General features: G+C 44.1%; 1 protein-coding gene across 7 annotated transcripts in view; it reads left to right on the plus strand.

Annotated features, from left to right (window-relative positions):
* LOC115162071 (bromodomain adjacent to zinc finger domain protein 1A) overlaps positions 1–17432 on the plus strand; it is a 34679-nt gene that overhangs the window by 2394 nt on the left and 14853 nt on the right. For 6 of the 7 annotated variants that reach the window (XM_029713015.1, XM_029713010.1, XM_029713016.1 and 3 more), the window contains exons 4-19: positions 4230–4391; positions 4569–4667; positions 4795–4882; positions 7178–7312; positions 7559–7613; positions 7843–8003; positions 8130–8225; positions 8501–8639; positions 8813–8959; positions 9180–9275; positions 9379–9603; positions 10058–10411; positions 10629–11216; positions 11493–11656; positions 12444–12586; positions 15176–15345. In XM_029713015.1, coding sequence (XP_029568875.1) covers positions 4230–4391; positions 4569–4667; positions 4795–4882; positions 7178–7312; positions 7559–7613; positions 7843–8003; positions 8130–8225; positions 8501–8639; positions 8813–8959; positions 9180–9275; positions 9379–9603; positions 10058–10411; positions 10629–11216; positions 11493–11656; positions 12444–12586; positions 15176–15345 — 2822 coding nt within the window. Of the gene's footprint in view, positions 1–3731; positions 4015–4229; positions 4392–4568; positions 4668–4794; positions 4883–7177; positions 7313–7558; positions 7614–7842; positions 8004–8129; positions 8226–8500; positions 8640–8812; positions 8960–9179; positions 9276–9378; positions 9604–10057; positions 10412–10628; positions 11217–11492; positions 11657–12443; positions 12587–15175; positions 15346–17432 lie in introns of those variants that run through there. The other variant, XM_029713017.1, reaches the window with a different exon arrangement.

A 17432-nucleotide genomic window follows, 5' to 3' on the forward strand; every position in this document is an offset into this window, starting at 1 on the left:
ATCTAGTGTCATCAGTTTCACTTCTAACCAGGGGTCTGATATCATTTTGGTGTTGTACCACCTTCCTGAAGGACTACAATGCCTTTTACGTTCTCTCCCTATGAGTCTCAGTGCTTTGATAGTTTCCGTATTTAGCCAAAGGAGTATTCATCCAATGTATTGTGTTTATGTTCACTAGCATTACCTCGGTGAATGTAGATCCCAGCTCTTTGACAGTGAAATCATGTTCTCTGTAGTAAACCGATACATGGATTTTTGTCAATGCGGTTGAGAGTTGGCTATGACCTCTTTGGAGAGGGGCACCAGAGGAGCTCTAATATAAAATTGTATTCGTCACAATGCGCCGAATACAACAGGTGTATACCTTACTGTGAAATGCTTACTTACAAAGTAAAACATAAACTAGCATTAATAACAATAACGAGGCTATATGCAGGGGGTACAGGTTTGTCGAGGTAAAATGTACAGTACCAGTCAAAAGTTTGGACACACTCATTCAAGGATTTCTTTATTTTTACAATTTTCTACATTGTAGAATAATAGTGAAGATGTCAAAACTACGAAATAACACATGGAATCATGTAATAACCAAAAAAGTGTTAAATCAATCTATTTTTATATTTGAGATTCTTCAAAGTAGCCACCCTTTGCCTTGATGACAGCTTTGCACTTGTTGGCTGCTTTTCCTTCACTCTGCGGTCCAACTCATCCCAAACCATCTCAATTGGGTTGAAGTCGGGTGATTGTGGAGGCCAGGTCATCTGATGCAGCACTCTCCTTCTTGGTGAAATAGCCCTTACACAGCCTAGAGGTGTGTTGGGTCATTGTCCTGTTGAAAAACAAATGATAGTACCACTAAGCGCAAACCAGATGGGATGGCTTGTCACTGTAGAATGCTGTGGTAGCCATGCTGGTTAAGTGTGCCTTGAATTCTAAATAAATCTGTGCCACCAGCAAAGCACCATCTCCATGCTTCATGGTCGGAACTGCACATACAGAGATTGTCTGTTCATCTACTCTGCGTCTCACGAAGACATGGCAAATGTCCATTCATCCTGTTTCTTGGCCCAGACAAGTTTCAAATCAAATTGTCACATTTCACCTTACAGTGAAATGCTTACTTACAAGCCCTTAACCAACAATGCAGTTTTAAGAAAAAACTTCTTTTTTTTTAAAGTAAGAGAAGAATAACAAATAATTAAAGAGCAGCAGTAAATAACAATAGCAGGGCGGTATACATGGGCTACCGGTACAGAGTCAATGTGCGGGGGAACCGGTTAGTTGAGGTAGTATGTATATGTAGGTAGAGGCCAGAGGCTGCTGTTCTGTCCTGTACCAGAGGCTGCTGTTCTGTCCTGCCGATGGCGTGTATAACCCACCAGCTGTATGTTCTTAATGTCGTCGTTCAGCCACGACTCGGTGAAACATAAGATATTACGGTTTTTAATGTCCCATTGGTAGGATATACGTGCTTTCAGTTCGTCCCATCTATTTTCCAGCGATTCAACGTTAGCTAGCAGGACAGAAGGCAAATGCAGATTAGCCACTCGTCACCTGATCCTCACAAGGCACCCTGATCTTTTTCTGCGAAATCTCAATTTCCTTCTCCAGCGAATGCCGGGGATCTGGGCCTGGTCGGGTGTCTGTAGTATCTCCCTCCCGTCCGACCCATTGAGGAACTCTTCGTCCAGTTTGAGGTGAGTAATCGCAGTTCTGATGTCCAGAAGCTCTTTTCGGTCATAAGAGACGGTAGCAGCAACATTATGTACAAAACAAGTTACGAACAACGTGAAAAAACAAACAAAACAGCATGGTTGGTTATGAGCCGATAAGACTGCAGCCATCCCCTTCGGCGCCATCTTCAAACACATTGGCTGTCTCTTCTTATTCGTGTCCTTTTAATAGTGGTGTCTTTGCAGAAATTCGACGATGAAGGCCTGATTTCACGCGGCCTTCTCCGAGCAGTTATTATTTATGTGTCTGTTACATTTATTTAGGCTGCAATTTTTGAGGCTGGTAACTGGAATGAACTCATCCTCTGCAGCAGAGGTAACTCTGGGTCTTCCTTTCCTGTGGCGGTCCTCATGAGAGCCAGTTTCATCATAGTTCTTGATGGTTTTTGCGACTGCACTTGAAGAAACGTTCAAAGTTCTTAATTTTCCAGATTGACTGACCTTCATGTCTTAAAGTAATGATGGACTGTTATTTATCTTTGCTTATTTGTGCTGTTCTTGCCATAATATGAACTTGGTCTTTTACCAAATAGGGCTATCTTCTCTATACCACCCCTACCTTGTCACAACACAACTGATTGGCTCAAATGCATTAAGAAGGAAATAAATGCCACAAATTAACTTTAAACAAGGCACACCTCATGAAGCTGGTTGAGAGATTGCCAAGAATGTCCAAAGCTGTCTTCAAGGCAAAGGGTGGCTACTTTAAAGAATCTAACACTTTTTTTCTTTTTTTTTTGGTTACTACATGATTCCTTATTTGTTATTTCATAGATTTGATGACTTCACTATTCTACAATGTAGAAAATAGTAAAAATAAAGAAATCCTTGAATGAGTGTGGGTCCCAACTTTTGACTGGTACTGTATATAATTTCTTCAACTTCCTGAGTGGGAAGTTGCCTGACTCCTTCTGGACCTCCCCCCTACATAACATTTAGGCCTACGTCAGCACCACCTTCTCAGAAAATCCTAGGGAGTGCCCTGATTGTACATTTTTAAATGAATTTCTTGTTGGTTACTGAAAAGCAGCCAGGTACCCATAACATTAAGTCTATAGTTACCATTCCTACTAAGGGTAGTCTTCTGCCAACATTATTAGGCAACAAAAAATATGCTTTGGCCTTTTGATTTGAGTAGTGTGGATGTCGCGTGCCATTGTAGGGTCCTTGGGACCGGGGTACCGCCGCTGCACAGAAGTGGTATTGGGAAACATTCTTCAAGATTGGCAAGTCTGCTGCATCGAGATAGATGGGGGCGTGCTCTTCCCTCTTATTCCTGTAGTCCACAATCAGCTCCTTGGTTTTATTGATGTTGAAGGAGAGGTTATTTTCCTGGGACCACACTAAGTCTCAGACCTCCCCTCTGTAGGCTGTCTCCTCACTGTCATAATCCTGTGGCTACTAGATTATAGAAGCCACTGGGCATATGGATCTAAATAAATGAGTCCTCTTTATTCCAAGAGAACATCGGTCAGCCATCATAAACTGAACTTGGGGGGGGGGGGGCCAGTGGTTTAGGTATTAGTGTGAGCATGTATTGTTACAAATATTCTTAAGTCTGGGCCTCAACAATGACCATTCTTTAAATTCTGCTACTATGACTATTGTTACAAGTACAGTTACTAAATCTGCTCAATCTCATTGTAAACACAAGTTAATGAACTGGACCTAGAGCCTTGCACGGCATGAATTTTAAACCCTACCCATGCTCGTGACGTTCAGACCCTACCCTACCTATGCCCAATTTGCTTCTGTGAAATTTAAGCCCCGGTCCTGCCCTAAATCAGAAATAACTTATTGTGGGAAGCTTGTGGAAGGCTACCTGAAACGTTTGACCCAAGTTAAACAATTTAAAGGCAATGATACCAAATACTAATTGAGTGTATGTAAACTCTGACCCACTGGGAATGTGATGAAATAAATAAAAGCTGAAATAAATTATTATCTTATTCTGACATTTCACGTTCTTAAAGTGGTGATCCTAACTGACCTATAACGGGGAAGTTTTACAAGGATTAAATGTCAGGAATTGTGAAACTGAGTTGAAATGTATGTAAACTTCCGACTTCAACTGTGTATGTGTTTTTGCCCCCATTTTTCTCACCAATTGCTGGTTATGACGTTGTCTCATTGCAACTCCTCAATGGGCTCGGGAGAGGCGACAGTCGAGACATGCGTCCTCTAAAACATAACCGCCTAGCCACCTGCTTCACACTGCTCACTTTACCTGGAAGTCAGCGGAGGGCTCCGTATAGCTCCGCATTGACATGATTGGTTGACGGTAGGTGGGGGCGGTAAGGTCCTGTTTAAACAAGCTCACTTCCTAGACAACTTCCTTCACAACAGCTCTGCTACACTAAGTGGAAGAAGTATAAATGCCCTGACTTCTGCAGAGGCCGTATCGCCGTAAGTGCTGCATAGCCAATGCAGGCATCGGTTTGACCATGCAGCTGTGTTTTTCAATCAATTGAAATGTGTTTTGAATATTTCCTACAGGCAGCTATGTGAAATCCTGGATGTGCAATCTCCCCACCATTCCAATGGGCCGGTCAGTGGGCCGGTCAGTGGGCATGCCAGACTTCAGATGGAGGGGGACTTCATCGTCATCAGTGACAGTGAGGAGGACACTCCTAAAAGCCCCAAATCAAAGGCCAATGGGTCAGTCTGTAAGCCAAGCTATTCAGAGCTGCATCTGCATCCTAATCCCTATGGTCAAAAGTAGTGCACTTTATAGGGACTAGGGTGCCATTGCACATGCACACCAAGTCTGCCCCTGTTTAGTTTCTTTGTTAGCATGGATTAATACCTTTTTGTTTCCTCCCCTCGTGTTTAAAGCAAGAAAAATAAATCTGTCAACCCGTCTGTGTTCAAGTACAAAGTACGGCCCATCAAGGAAGGCAGTGTTCCCATATTCACCAAGGCTGGTCAGATGAGGTGAGACTAACCTACTGACTAACAATGTTCTGTTAGCTTGTATTGTTATTATTCAACAGTTAATCCCCTCTGACTTTTTAAATGGAAAAACTAACTGTTATTCCTGTCTCTTGCTCGCTTATTTTAGCCGTAAGAAGAACACGTTTTCACGGGACAGACTAAAGCTGCTGCTCAAACAGCACTGTCAACCACAGAACGGAGTCGTTATGATCAAGGTATTAAGATTGAACTTTAAAGTATTATGATATATGCCTGTTGGTGTGAGTTCCTTTTAAAGCAAAAACTCTAAGGATCTTGTGGCCATTTGAATCAAGTAGGGCTGTCCCCAGAGAACCTTGGTCAACCAAAATGTGTCTGTTCTTTTGACCAATCGATTTGTAAATGTGTTTATTTCCATATAGACAGACCCTATGTGTTATTTTTATAAAAATCCACTGTATGCATTGAGCTTATCTGATGCTTTAAGCTTACTGTTCGATGAAATAACACACAAATGACTCGAAGGAGCCAGAGATCTAATGACCCAACCATTCTCTTCAAACTGCTGCTGGCTTTCGCAGTGTCATTACTCTCCTGAAGTTGCTTATAATAGGCTATACGAGGAGGCGGCAACCTTTCTCATGTGGAATGCCAATTTCTTACCAATTCTACCAATCTGGGTGCCAGTTATGTTTTTCATATTAACATTTTTTGTGGAACAGTTTCATTTATAATAAGTCTTCATATCTCAATCATTGTCATGTGATTTAAGAAAAATTATATCTAAAAGAAAATTATACTTTTTAGGTGTAACTTCTATTTAATCCCAGCCCCCGTCCCCGCAGGAGGTCTTTTGCCTCTTGGTAGGCCGTCATTGTAAATAAGAATTTGTTCTTAACTGACTTGCCTTGTTAAATAAAGGTTCAATAAATTAATAAATATTGCCAACTATGTAAAAATAGCCTACTTAAATCTAACAAATTAAACATTAAGTCACATTGTCTAAGCATGGCCTGTCTGCAGTGAACTGGAAACATTGTATCAACTATTAACTTGGCTCAGGCCTGAAGCTGGTGCTGGTGAACTTGCAACATTGTATCAAATTTCTGGGCCCTCAGTTTCCTGCACCAGTGAGCTTGGGACAGACACAGCTGTTTGTTTGGAAAGTTCTCAGACCCCTTGACTTCTTCCACATTTTGCTACATTGCAGCCTTATTCTAAAATTAAAATCTACACACAATACCCCATAATTACAAAGCGAAAACATGTTTTTAGAAATGTTCACATTTTATTTAAAAAATAAACATACCTTACAAGTATTCAGGCCCTTTGCTATGAGACTCGAAATTGGGCTCCGGTACATCCTGTTTCCATTGATCATCCTTGATGTTTCTGCAACTTGATTGGAGTCCATGTGGTAAATTCAATTAATTAGACATGATTTGGAAAGGCACATACCTGTCTATATAAGGTCCCACAGTTGACAGTGCATGTCAGAGCAAAAACCAAGCCATGAGGTCGAAGGAATTGTCCGTAGAGCTCCGAGACAGGATTGTGTCGAGGTAAAGATCTGGGGAAGGGTAATAAAACATTTCTGCGGCATTGAAAGGTCCCTAAGAACACCGTTGCCTCCATCATTCTTAAATGGAAGAAGTTTGGAACCACCAAGACTCTTGCTAGAGCTGGCCGCCCGGCCAAACTGAGCAATCGGGGGAGAATGGCCTTGGTCAGGGAGGTGACCAAGAACCCGGTGGTCAGTCTGACAGAGCTCTAGAGTTCCTCTGTGGAGATGGGAGAACCTTCCAGAAGGACAACCATCTCTCTGCTGCACTCCACCAATCAGGCCTTTATGGTAGTGGCCAAATGGAAGCCACTCCTCAGTAAAAGGCACATGACAGCCTGCTTGGAGTCTTCCTAAAGGACTCTGACCATGAGAAACAAGGTTCTCTGGTCTGATGAAACCAAGATTGATCTCTTTGGCCTGAATGCCAAACATCACGTCTGGAGGAAACCTGGCACCATCCCTATGGGGAGCGTGGTGGCAGCATCATGTTGTGGGGATGTTCTTCAGTGGCAGGGACTGAACGATTGAGGCAAAGATGAACGGAGCAAAGTACAGAGAGATCCTTGCTGAAGCCCAGTCGGAGGCCCTGAGCAGGTTAACAGGACAACGACCTTAAGCAGACAGCCAAGACAACGCAGGACTGGCTTCGGGACAAGTCTCAATGTCCTTAAGTGGCCCAGCCAGAGCCCGGACTTGAACCTGATCGAACATCTGGAGAGACCTGAAAAATAGTTGTGATGCGACGCTTCCCATCCAACCTGACACAGCTTGAGAGGATCTGCAGAGAAGAATAAGGCTGTAATGTAACAATGTGGAAAAAGTCTAGGGGTCTGAATACTTCCCGCTGTGTGTGCGCGCTACTGCTTGACGACAAAAAAAATCTTTGTCAACCAACAGCCTGTCGACTAATTTGGGTCAGCCCTAGAATCAAGTTGCCAACAGTTTCTTATTTGTGTTTCATGCTTAGGCATCAACTGTTGCTAAGTACAAGTTGGCAGAACAGCAATTCTCCCAGTTTTTCCCTGACCAGCCGCCTGTGTTCGTCTTCAGTCCTCCTCCTAAAGGGCGGAGCAGGCCCAAGAATGATTCTTCTCCTCGAGAGGTGAGGTTTGCAATGTAGTTGTCCCAAATGGCCCTACAGGCCCTGGTCAAGTCCTATAGAGAATAGGGTGCCATTTGGGACACATCCCATATGTACACCCTTTGTTATGATTACTCAGCGACGATAACAATCGTATTATATTGTAATACTAACTTTTTGTTTGACTTCCACCATGAATTTGCTCAGTACGAATTGTGAAGCATTTTAAGACGATTGCGTTTTGATGATTTATTTCCTTTACTGAAGGCAGCAGAGGAAAAGCTTCGTCTGATGCAGCAGAAAGAGGAGATGATGGCTACGGGTGAGTCCAGTAGATTAGTTGTATATTGGCAGATGATTGTTAGCATGTTATCATGTAAGTGCAGAAAGTAGTGCACTGTTAGCATGTAAGTGCTAATGAGTCTGTGCCAAAAGATGTACGAATGATCCCATGGTTTGGCTGCCACATTTAATCTATATATCAAGAATGGTGACTTTCACAGCATTAAAACAATATGCGTTTGTTTATACAATAAATCTGTTGTGTTCAGCACATGAAAAGGCCAATCGGGAGAGGGAAGATGACCTGGGGGCCAAAAAGAAAGAGAAGGAGGACAAAGAAAAGAAGCGGGAAGAGATGAAAAAGATGTTTGAAGAGGAGAAGCAGAGGAGGAAAGACGAGAAAGAACGCATGAAAGTGGAAAAGGAAAAAGTACGTTACGATTAATGTTATTTTTGATCGATGTTGCTGGGTTTTTAATTTACATTTGTACACCATACAACGTCTCAGATCACTTAATATAGATTATACTGTATGTATCGTTATACTATATTGCAGGAGAGAGAGAAGCTGAAGGAGGAGAAGAAGAAATATGCAGAGAGACTAAAGATCTGGAGCAAACCCAGAGAAGACATGGAGTGTGACGACCTGAAGGTAAGCAGCCCCAACATTAGCTAGTTTTTGTTTGGCCTCATCCTCTGTAATTGAAACGCTTACTTTTTCTAATTGATACAAGAAAGTTGGTGCTGTATAGGCAACTTCTGTGTTCGATATGAGTTGGCTATACAGCAGAAAAACATCTGCGACCATGTTAGCCTTTTGTGTTTTAAGACACAAAGGTTGTGAAACATTGTCCTAAATGGGATCTCTAAGTTGGTAAGTAAATTTAGCATGTTTAGGCCTCTGACTCTCTATGGAATCATGTCCAGGATCTCCCAGCCCCTGTCCCGGTGGAGACCCGTCTGCCTGCAGAGCTGTTTGGAGATGCTCTCATGGTGCTGGAGTTCCTCAAAGCCTTCGGAGAGCTCTTTGACCTCAAGGACGAGTTCCCAGAAGGCCTCACGCTCGGTGAGAAACACTGGCAAAACATTGTAAAAATACAATCACCTGTTCTACAACTTTAGGTTTATCACCCATGTTTGATATTAGAATATAGTTAATTGTGTGAAAGTAGTGACAGTCTGGTTTAGTGTTTGTTGTCAGGAGTTTTCTGACTGTTGGGCCTTGTCTGTGTGTTCCAGAGGTTCTGGAGGAGGCCCTGGTGGGGTCGGACCCCGAGGGGCCACTTTGTGAGCTGCTCTTCTTCTTCCTGTCGGCCATCTTCCAGGCCCTGGCTGAGGAGCAGGAGGAGGTGGCCCGCGACCAGGTGGCTGAGGTTGACGCCAAAGGTAGGGACAGAAACGGGCCTCGACAACGCTTGTTTACTGTCAACACCCTGTTTAGTCTACTTAACCGATCGTGATTGGTCACCAAATATACTTTGGTAGTGAGCAATACAAAGTTATTAATGGTGACATTTCACCCAGGCTGTAGAATTGACTGACTAATGACAAAGTTTAGCATATTGCAAATATATTAGTTTGTCAGTGTGTGAATCTTCCTTGTTAGATCTGAGTGAGGCTCTGGATGATGATGCGGACCCCACCCAGTCTGCCATCAGTGCTGTGGCTTCCCTGGCTGCTGCCTGGCCTCAGCTCTACCAAGGTGAGAGAAGGACGACAGTCTTTAATATAGTCAATGTTCATATACAACTACTCGCATATTTCTTTCTTTTGTACTGAGAGCCTGACTCTTCATGTCTCTGTAGGCTGCAGTCTGAAGCAGTTGGACCTGGACAGCTGTACTCTGTCAGAGATCCTGAGGCTGCACATCCTGGCATCGGGGGCTGACTGCAACTCTGCCAACGCCAAGTTCCGCTACCAGAAACGTGGAGGATTCGGCTCTACAGACGACCCCTGTGTTGAGCTAAGGCTGGCCAACCCTGGGTTGCTCAAGAGGCTGTCCTGCACTGCTGTCTACGACCTGCTGCCAGGTAACACTGAGACAAGCATATATATATATATATATACACAGCCAGCCAGCCAGCCTCTTCAGGTTGTTGCTTAAGGAAAGAAGCAGAACTGAAGAAGCTTTCTCTTTTTCTTTCTGTGCCCCCAAGTGTTCGGCTGTAGGCTACTAGGCCTGTCAATTAGACACGGAAGAAAACCAGTTTCCCAGGAATATGGGTCATATCTGGTGAACTGTTTGGTCTAGAAACACGCCATTTAAGCTGTAGTAATGGTACCACCACAGAGTTAACGACTATGCAAACTTTTTTTCTCTCTAGGGTTCCTGGAAACAACGGTAGAGCGACGCTTAATCATTACAACATATCTGGCTTTTATTAGAATTCCAGTTCTCACTCAAATTGTCGCACTTCAGAGCCATGCTTGGGAATAAGTACTGTTTATCGAATTGAGTGTAATTTGTCTGGTGTTCTGTCCCAGGTGAGAAGCTGAAGATCCTCCATGCGTTGTGTGGTAAGCTGCTGACTCTGGTGTCTACCAGGGACTTCATAGAGGACAGCGCTGACGAGCAGAGACAGGCCAAGCAGGAGCTCAGGGAACTGAAGGCTGAGCAGCACCGCAGAGGGAGGGAAGAGGCTGCAATCAGAGTACGGAAGAGGAAGGAGGAGAAGTTAAAAGAACAGGAGATGAAATTGAAAGAGAAACATGAAAAGCTGATGGAAGGAAGAAACAGCGACATGAAAACTGAAGAGATGAACACCAGCACTGAGAGCCTGAAGGAGGAACATCAGACCGAAGACGAGGAGGAGCAGACGATCAACAGGACTAGGAAGAGTAATAGCCTTCAGTCCTCTTGGCATACTGCTATCAATCATAGAAAGCGTTCACATAGTGTGACTCGATCAATTGTTGCGGATAACAATAGAATGCACATTTTGCAATGGAAATGTTTTATATTCTGTAGTCCAGTTCTATATGCATCGTCAAATATTTTCACCTCTGGTTAGTACCATATTGCCATTCTAACACAACCCTTTGATTTCACCCTTAGTGATGGGCAGCAATCTCAAGGAGAAGCAGCCTAAAGAGGTGAGCCCAGGCCTGACCCCAGAAGAGCTCACTGAGCAGCAGCCGAGGGAGAAGGATCTCCAGGAGCGCATCCAGAAGGTTGCAGCCTGCACTTATATCCTCCCCCTGGGGCGTGACCGCCTATACCGTCGTTACTGGCTCTTCCCCTCCACATCTGCCCTCTTCGTGGAGGATGACTACTTCGGCCTGACTGAGGACATGCTGGAACCCCAGGAACCGACCTCTGAACAGGAAGCAGCCAAGGCTGAGGAGATGGAGGTGTCTCAGAACGAGGCCGGAGAACCAGAGGACCTCTCCCAGACAGGCTGTACCCCAGACCCTGACTCTAAAACCATCTTCCTAGCCCCCGTCCAGAGCAGCTCTGCTCCCCCAGTGAACCGTCCTAACCACTGGGCCTTCTACAGCAGTCCCCAGGAGGTGGAGGCACTGATCGAGGCCCTGAATCCACGGGGTCACAGGGAGAGCACCCTGAAGGAGGTCCTGGTGCAGGAGAAGGAACGTATTGCACAGCTCCTCGGTACAGCAACCGCTGACCGCTACCACCAGACAGGTACTGACTACTGCAGTCTACCAGACTGTAGAGGAGAGGCCTCTGGCTAGACTAGAGCAACCTGATCCAAATGGCAAATCAATCAAATGTATTTTTGAATCACTTTTTTATTATTTTACATCAATTGTCATCAAGTCGACTATGTTGGTTTGTCTCACTGCACTTCAGCTGACAATCGCTTCAGGAGTGAATGATTGGAGTATTGAGAGAGTGGAGTATCCCAAACTACTGGACGTTTGGGATACTCACTGTTTTGCCTGTCTTTTCTCTCTCCAGATATTAAACCAGAGGCTGGTGTTAACAAAGCTGTCTCAGCCAAGTCTGCTCCTCTCCCAGAGGGCACAGCGGCTCCTGCTGAGGACTTCATGGGCAACAGGCTGAGAGATCTGCTGCTAGATATAGAGGACCGCATCTACCAGGGTACACTGGGACAAGTCAAGGTAAGACTACATCTGCCAGGGTACACGGGGAATGGTCGAGGTTAGACTACATCTGCCAGGGTACACTGGGGAATGGTCGAGGTTAGACTACATCTGCCAGGGTACACTGGGGAATAGTCGAGGTTAGACTACATCTGCCAGGGTACACTGGGGAATAGTCGAGGTTAGACTACATCTGCCAGGGTACACTGGGGAATAGTCGAGGTTAGACTACATCTGCCAGGGTACACTGGGGAATAGTCGAGGTTAGACTACATCTGCCAGGGTACACTGGGGAATAGTCGAGGTTAGACTACATCTGCCAGGGTACACTGGGGAATAGTCGAGGTTAGACTACATCTGCCAGGGTACACTGGGGAATAGTCGAGGTTAGACTACATCTGCCAGGGTACACTGGGGAATAGTCGAGGTTAGACTACATCTGCCAGGGTACACTGGGGAATAGTCGAGGCTTTGGTTGGGCAATAGCTCTTTCTGATCAATAATTTGTTTTATTTCACATAGTAATTAAGTTGAGATGCAACCGCATTACATTTACATTTGAGTCATTTAGCATACCATCTTATCCAGAGGGACTTCCATTAGTGCAAATCAGTTCATTCTTATAGTAATGATTAGGTAATTACACTTGGGTAAGATGAGGAATGAGCTGGTATGCAGAAGTGCTGTATGTTGAGTCATGAATTGCATCTGAATGCAACAAAAAAAACAACTCCCAAACTCTAAATACAAATGTAATTTTCAGTGAGTAAAAACATGGGTGCTTATTGTCTGTCTTGTATGGTAGGTGATGGAGAGGAGTGTATGGAGGAAAGCACTGGAGGAAGGACACTATGAACTACTGAGCCCTGAGCTGAAGGAGAATGGTGTCACTAAAGGAGCGAACTGTGACGTGGAGAACATGGAAATACATTACTTGAAAAAAGACAGGTAAGTACTGTACACTCACCACATCATAGTCCAGTCTGTCATCTTGTGCACCGACATTAGCTAGCTATAATGAATATTGTTTAGGGGTGTAAACGTTAAAACAAAGTTGGGAACCGAACTGAAACCCCCCCACATAATTAAAATCAGTGCCGTTGGCACAGCATTATTTTCTGTGTTATAGCCTAACTAAACGATATGGTTATAAAGGCTTGGGGAAAGGCGTGTAATTTAAATAAAACCAGAGGAAGAGGAACTTTAGGCAACAAGGTGAATTTGCAAGACAATTGCGAGATGTAGATTACCAAAACATGCTCATGCCTGCTCCGCCTCTCTCGCACTGCCTGCTCTTTCTCTTTGCTACTGACCAGTGTTCAGTCTTTGGTATGCTGCGTGTAGAATGTCCTAGCTTAGGCTATTCATGGGACCGAGATGGAAGTACAGTATCTTCAGGCCAGTCTTTCGAGCACGGGGTTGGCTAATCTTCGTTGCTGAGTGTGTGGGGGGTGTTTGCCTCATATATGAAATGACCATAGGCTACCGGTATAGCCTGTATCGGTTAGGCCTACGCTTTTCAGATAGAATGGTATGTAGCCCTTTGAAAGTGCTACGGCATGTCTTTTAGGCTAGGCTACATTACGGCTTCTAAACGTCGACACGAAACCTTCTCTTATATGAACTGTATTTTACTTGTCTGTAAAGTAACGCTGCTTCTGAAGTGGGACTCACTTCCATCAATAGGCAACCAGAACGGTCAATCCTAGCATGCCTGCTGCCTTGCACGCTGACTGCTCTTTCCTTAAAGTACTTTAGTTTTTTTAATCATCGACTTACTAAGACATTTACTTACCAAACAATATAACATGTATATGACGGCACAGAATTTTACTGTCCGCAAAGGTACAGACGCTTCTGATGCAGCACTTGTAAGTGTCTGGGAGGTTATAAATTATCGCCATGTTACTGTAGCTGCGTTCTGTGTTTTTAAAGGTTTGCGGGAGAGAACTTCATTGCCCGGCACTAGTGGTCATACGGATGTAATTGGACCATTAAAGGCTCTGCATGGTCAATCCAATCTCTGCTGTGGCCGTGCAGCATTTACTGTGATACGGCCTCTGGAGAAGTCAGGGCATTCATACTTCTTGCGCTTTGCAGAGCTGTTGTGTGAGGAAGTTATCAAGGAAGTGAGTTTGTTTATACAGCACCTCCCGCCCCCACCAACCGTCAATCAATCAATCATGTCAATATTGACATAAAATTGTATGATTAAAAAAAAAAGATAAAATGGCAGTTTAAACGTTAAAAGTTGTCCGTTTGTCACATCCCTAATATGGTTACATTGAGCTCAATTATGGTTATGTTTGAGAAAAAGGCATAGCCACCAGACACTTAAAAATGAGTAACTTTTTTTATTCCCAGTATCTTTGACTCCCTGAGCTGAGACTGCACTGGATCAGTAAAAAGCATTTATTTTTTTTCTCCAGGTTACAGGTTTCACTGGTCAGGTGACAGGAGCTGAAGGCTGAGACCAAGAGGTTAGCTAGATATATGGTTACAGTGTGAGTTAGTTGAGAAAAAGCATTCTGTTGACTAACCCCAGTCCATACAAATTTGCTCAACCGCGACTTTCAATCGAGGCTGCAATGAAAACTAATGGAACTGTAGCGACTGTGTTGTCATCAAAATCTGGGGTGTGTTGTAGGTTCCTATTCAAGCATTGATTGACATGGTAATGGCTCGATAGTATTGGAGAAAAGTAGAAAAAACCGGACCCCTCTGACGCTGTACGTTAAATTGTGACGTGTCGTACAGCCTCTCTCCACCAGGTGTAGCGCTTCTCTCACGGATATAAAACAGGAAAGGGACAGGGTAAGGAGGGATACCTAGTCAATTGTACAACCTGAATGTATAATTTTTTTTGCGTCATCACTGCAAGCCGCCGTGACAGCTGCTGTTTACTTCTGAAGATAACTTTAGCGCCACCCTTAAAACCTGACTCAAATTCGACACACCTTCAAATAGGTATTTAATGACACACTATAAAGAGTTTATATTTACATTTTAGAGGTGATAAGTTGGACAGGTCAGGTGAAAAAAGCAGTTTCCCCACACAGCTTATCTTTCACTATCACGCAGTAGGTTTCGCTTCCCCACCTGACATTTTTTAAAAGACCCGACGGCGCTCATTGCCTTCTTCAATCATGCAGAGACGGGCAGCATGAAGGTCTCGTCATTGATATTGTGGAAAGGGTACAAATTGTGCTTTACAATGGCTTTCATATTACAGTTGACCTGGAAGTATTACGTTTTTATGGCCGCTAAAATAAGGTAAATTGTAAGTTACAGTGCGATGTACAAAAGTGCGTTAGCTAACTATAGGTAACAGACTTGTAAAAATGTGTTGAACTCTTTTTGTCAATGTTTGTAATGGGGAAACTCATGACCCCAAGAACAAGCAACATCTGGTACAATAAGTCATACATTCCACATACCTTCCTGTTTTGTTTTTTTATCCCCACAGTATCTTAGACTGCGCTTCCCCAGGAGTCAAAGTTTAACACAATCTCTCTCGGTCTTGTCCGTGTTGTGCAGGTTACAGGTGTCATTGTTCAGGGTACAGGAACTGAAGGGGGAGAGTATGAGCACAGCGTCCCCCAGCCCCAACACCCCTCAGATGGTCAACAACACTGTCCACTACCTGGCTCAGGCCCTGGCCCACATCCAACAGGGAATTGAGAGAAAGTTCCTCAAGGCTCCACTGGGTAGGCCAGCAAAACTCCTCCTCACATCATAACGCCTTTCTGCAAAGAAGAGGAATTGTCCCAATTGGCACTCTAATACCTTTTATAGTGCACTACTTTTGACTAGGGCTCATAGGGAATAGGGTGCCATTTGGGACGCACAGTGTGCACACTTAGATCAATGCTAAATTTAGTAATTTTGAGATCCAGAATGAGACTTTTCCTGGATTAAAAAAATTGTAATTGAGAATCTCTTAATGCTTTTTAGGCCAAGCTTCTAGTCACAGACGATGTTCCCTCTAAGCTACGAGTGTGCGCAGTAGGCCCGTGACTTCTGCGCACCTCCCCGCTACTGCTGCGCAGAAATATCAGCCCACAGAGAGAAGCACGAGATTTAACTTCTTTACTCAACTTTCTAGAGCACCAACTGGGTGATCTCTATGGCATTCTTATTCCATCACCAAACATTTCTGTAAAAAACCCAACGATAAAGCCTTGTGTTCCCTTTTTTTTTTTTTATTCATCACGGGCTGTTGACGGTAGGTACACCCGCTTCAGCTGCCCTGCGCACCGGGTAGGCCAACTGTTGCCATTTTGAACCATTTCATGTGTCTGAAGGTACAAACTCTGCCTTCCCGGCGGGCCCAGGGAGGCCTACCTCTAGCCACTCGGATGGCTTAGATGACCTTGTCTGCAGTAACGTAGCAGGCATAAAAGAAAGCTCCAGCTAAGTTGATACTGTGAGATTTCAAAATGTTTAAAACCATAACTAGAGAGATTATCAATGAATACAGCAAAGAGCTGCTGTTTTTGAGTGAGTTCATGTTTAAGTTATAAGCCATAAAAAGCGCCTTCTGCCTATTTCCACTCAGCGCTGCAACAAGCACTGCAGCAGTAATGAATGAGGAGGATTTGTATTTTATTTCACCTTTATTTAACCAGGTAGGCCAGTTGAGAATAAGTTCTCATTTACAACTGCGACCTGGCCAAGAGAAAGCAAAGCAGTGCGACAACACAGTTACCCATGGGATAAACAAACGTACAGTCAATAACACAATAGAAAAATATATGTACAGTGTGTGCAAATGTAGTAAGTTAAGGGAGGTAAGGCAATAAATCTGCCATAGAGGTGAAGTAATTACAATTTAGCATTAATACTGGAGTGATTGATGATGATGATGATGTGCAAGTAGAGATACTGGGGTGCAAAAGAGCAAAAATAAATAACAAAATGGGGATGAGGTAGTTGGGTGTGCTGTGTACAGGGATCGGTAAGCTGCTCTGACAGCTGATGCTTAAAGTTAGAGAGGGAGATATGTCTCCAGCTTCAGTGACATTTGCAATTCGTTCCAGTCATTGGTAATAGAGAACTGGAAGGAAAGGCGGCCAAATGAGGAATTGGCTTTGGGGATAACCAGTGAAATATACCTGCTGGAGCGTGTGCTACGGGTGGGTGTTGCTATGGTGACCAGTGAGCTGAGATAATGCGGGCTTTACCTAGTAAAGACTTTTAGATGACCTGGAGCCAGTGGGTTTGGCAACGAATATGTAGCGAGTGCATACAGGTCGCAGTGGAGGGTAGTATTTGGTGACAAAACGGATGGCACTGTGATAGACTACATCCAGTTTGCTGAGTAGAGTGTTGGAGGCTATTTTGTAAATGACAATGGGCAAGTTTCTGCGGGGGGTACAGAGCTGTTGGTAGGGGTAGCCAGGTGGAAAGCATGGCCAGCCGTAGAGAGATGCTTATTGAAATTATCGTGGATTTATCGGTAGTGGCAGTGTTTCCTAGCCTCTCCTAGTGCAGTGGGCAGCTGAGCTGGGAGGAGGTGCTCTTATTCTCTATGGACTTTAGTGTCCCAGAACTTTTTTGAGTTTGTGTTGCAGGAAGCAAATTTCTGCTTGAAAAAGCTAGCCTTGGCTTTTCTAACTGCCTGTGTGTATTGGTTTCTAACTACCCTGAAAAGTTGCATATCACGGGGGCTGTTCGATGCTAATGCAGAACGCCACAGGATGTTTTTGTGCTGGTCAATGGCAGTCAAGTCCGGGGTGAACCACAGGCTATATCTGTTCTTTGTTCTACTTTTTTTTTTTTTAATGGGGCATGC

Source organism: Salmo trutta, chromosome 25 (assembly GCF_901001165.1).
Source record: "Salmo trutta chromosome 25, fSalTru1.1, whole genome shotgun sequence".
Lineage (NCBI taxonomy): Eukaryota > Metazoa > Chordata > Actinopteri > Salmoniformes > Salmonidae > Salmo > Salmo trutta.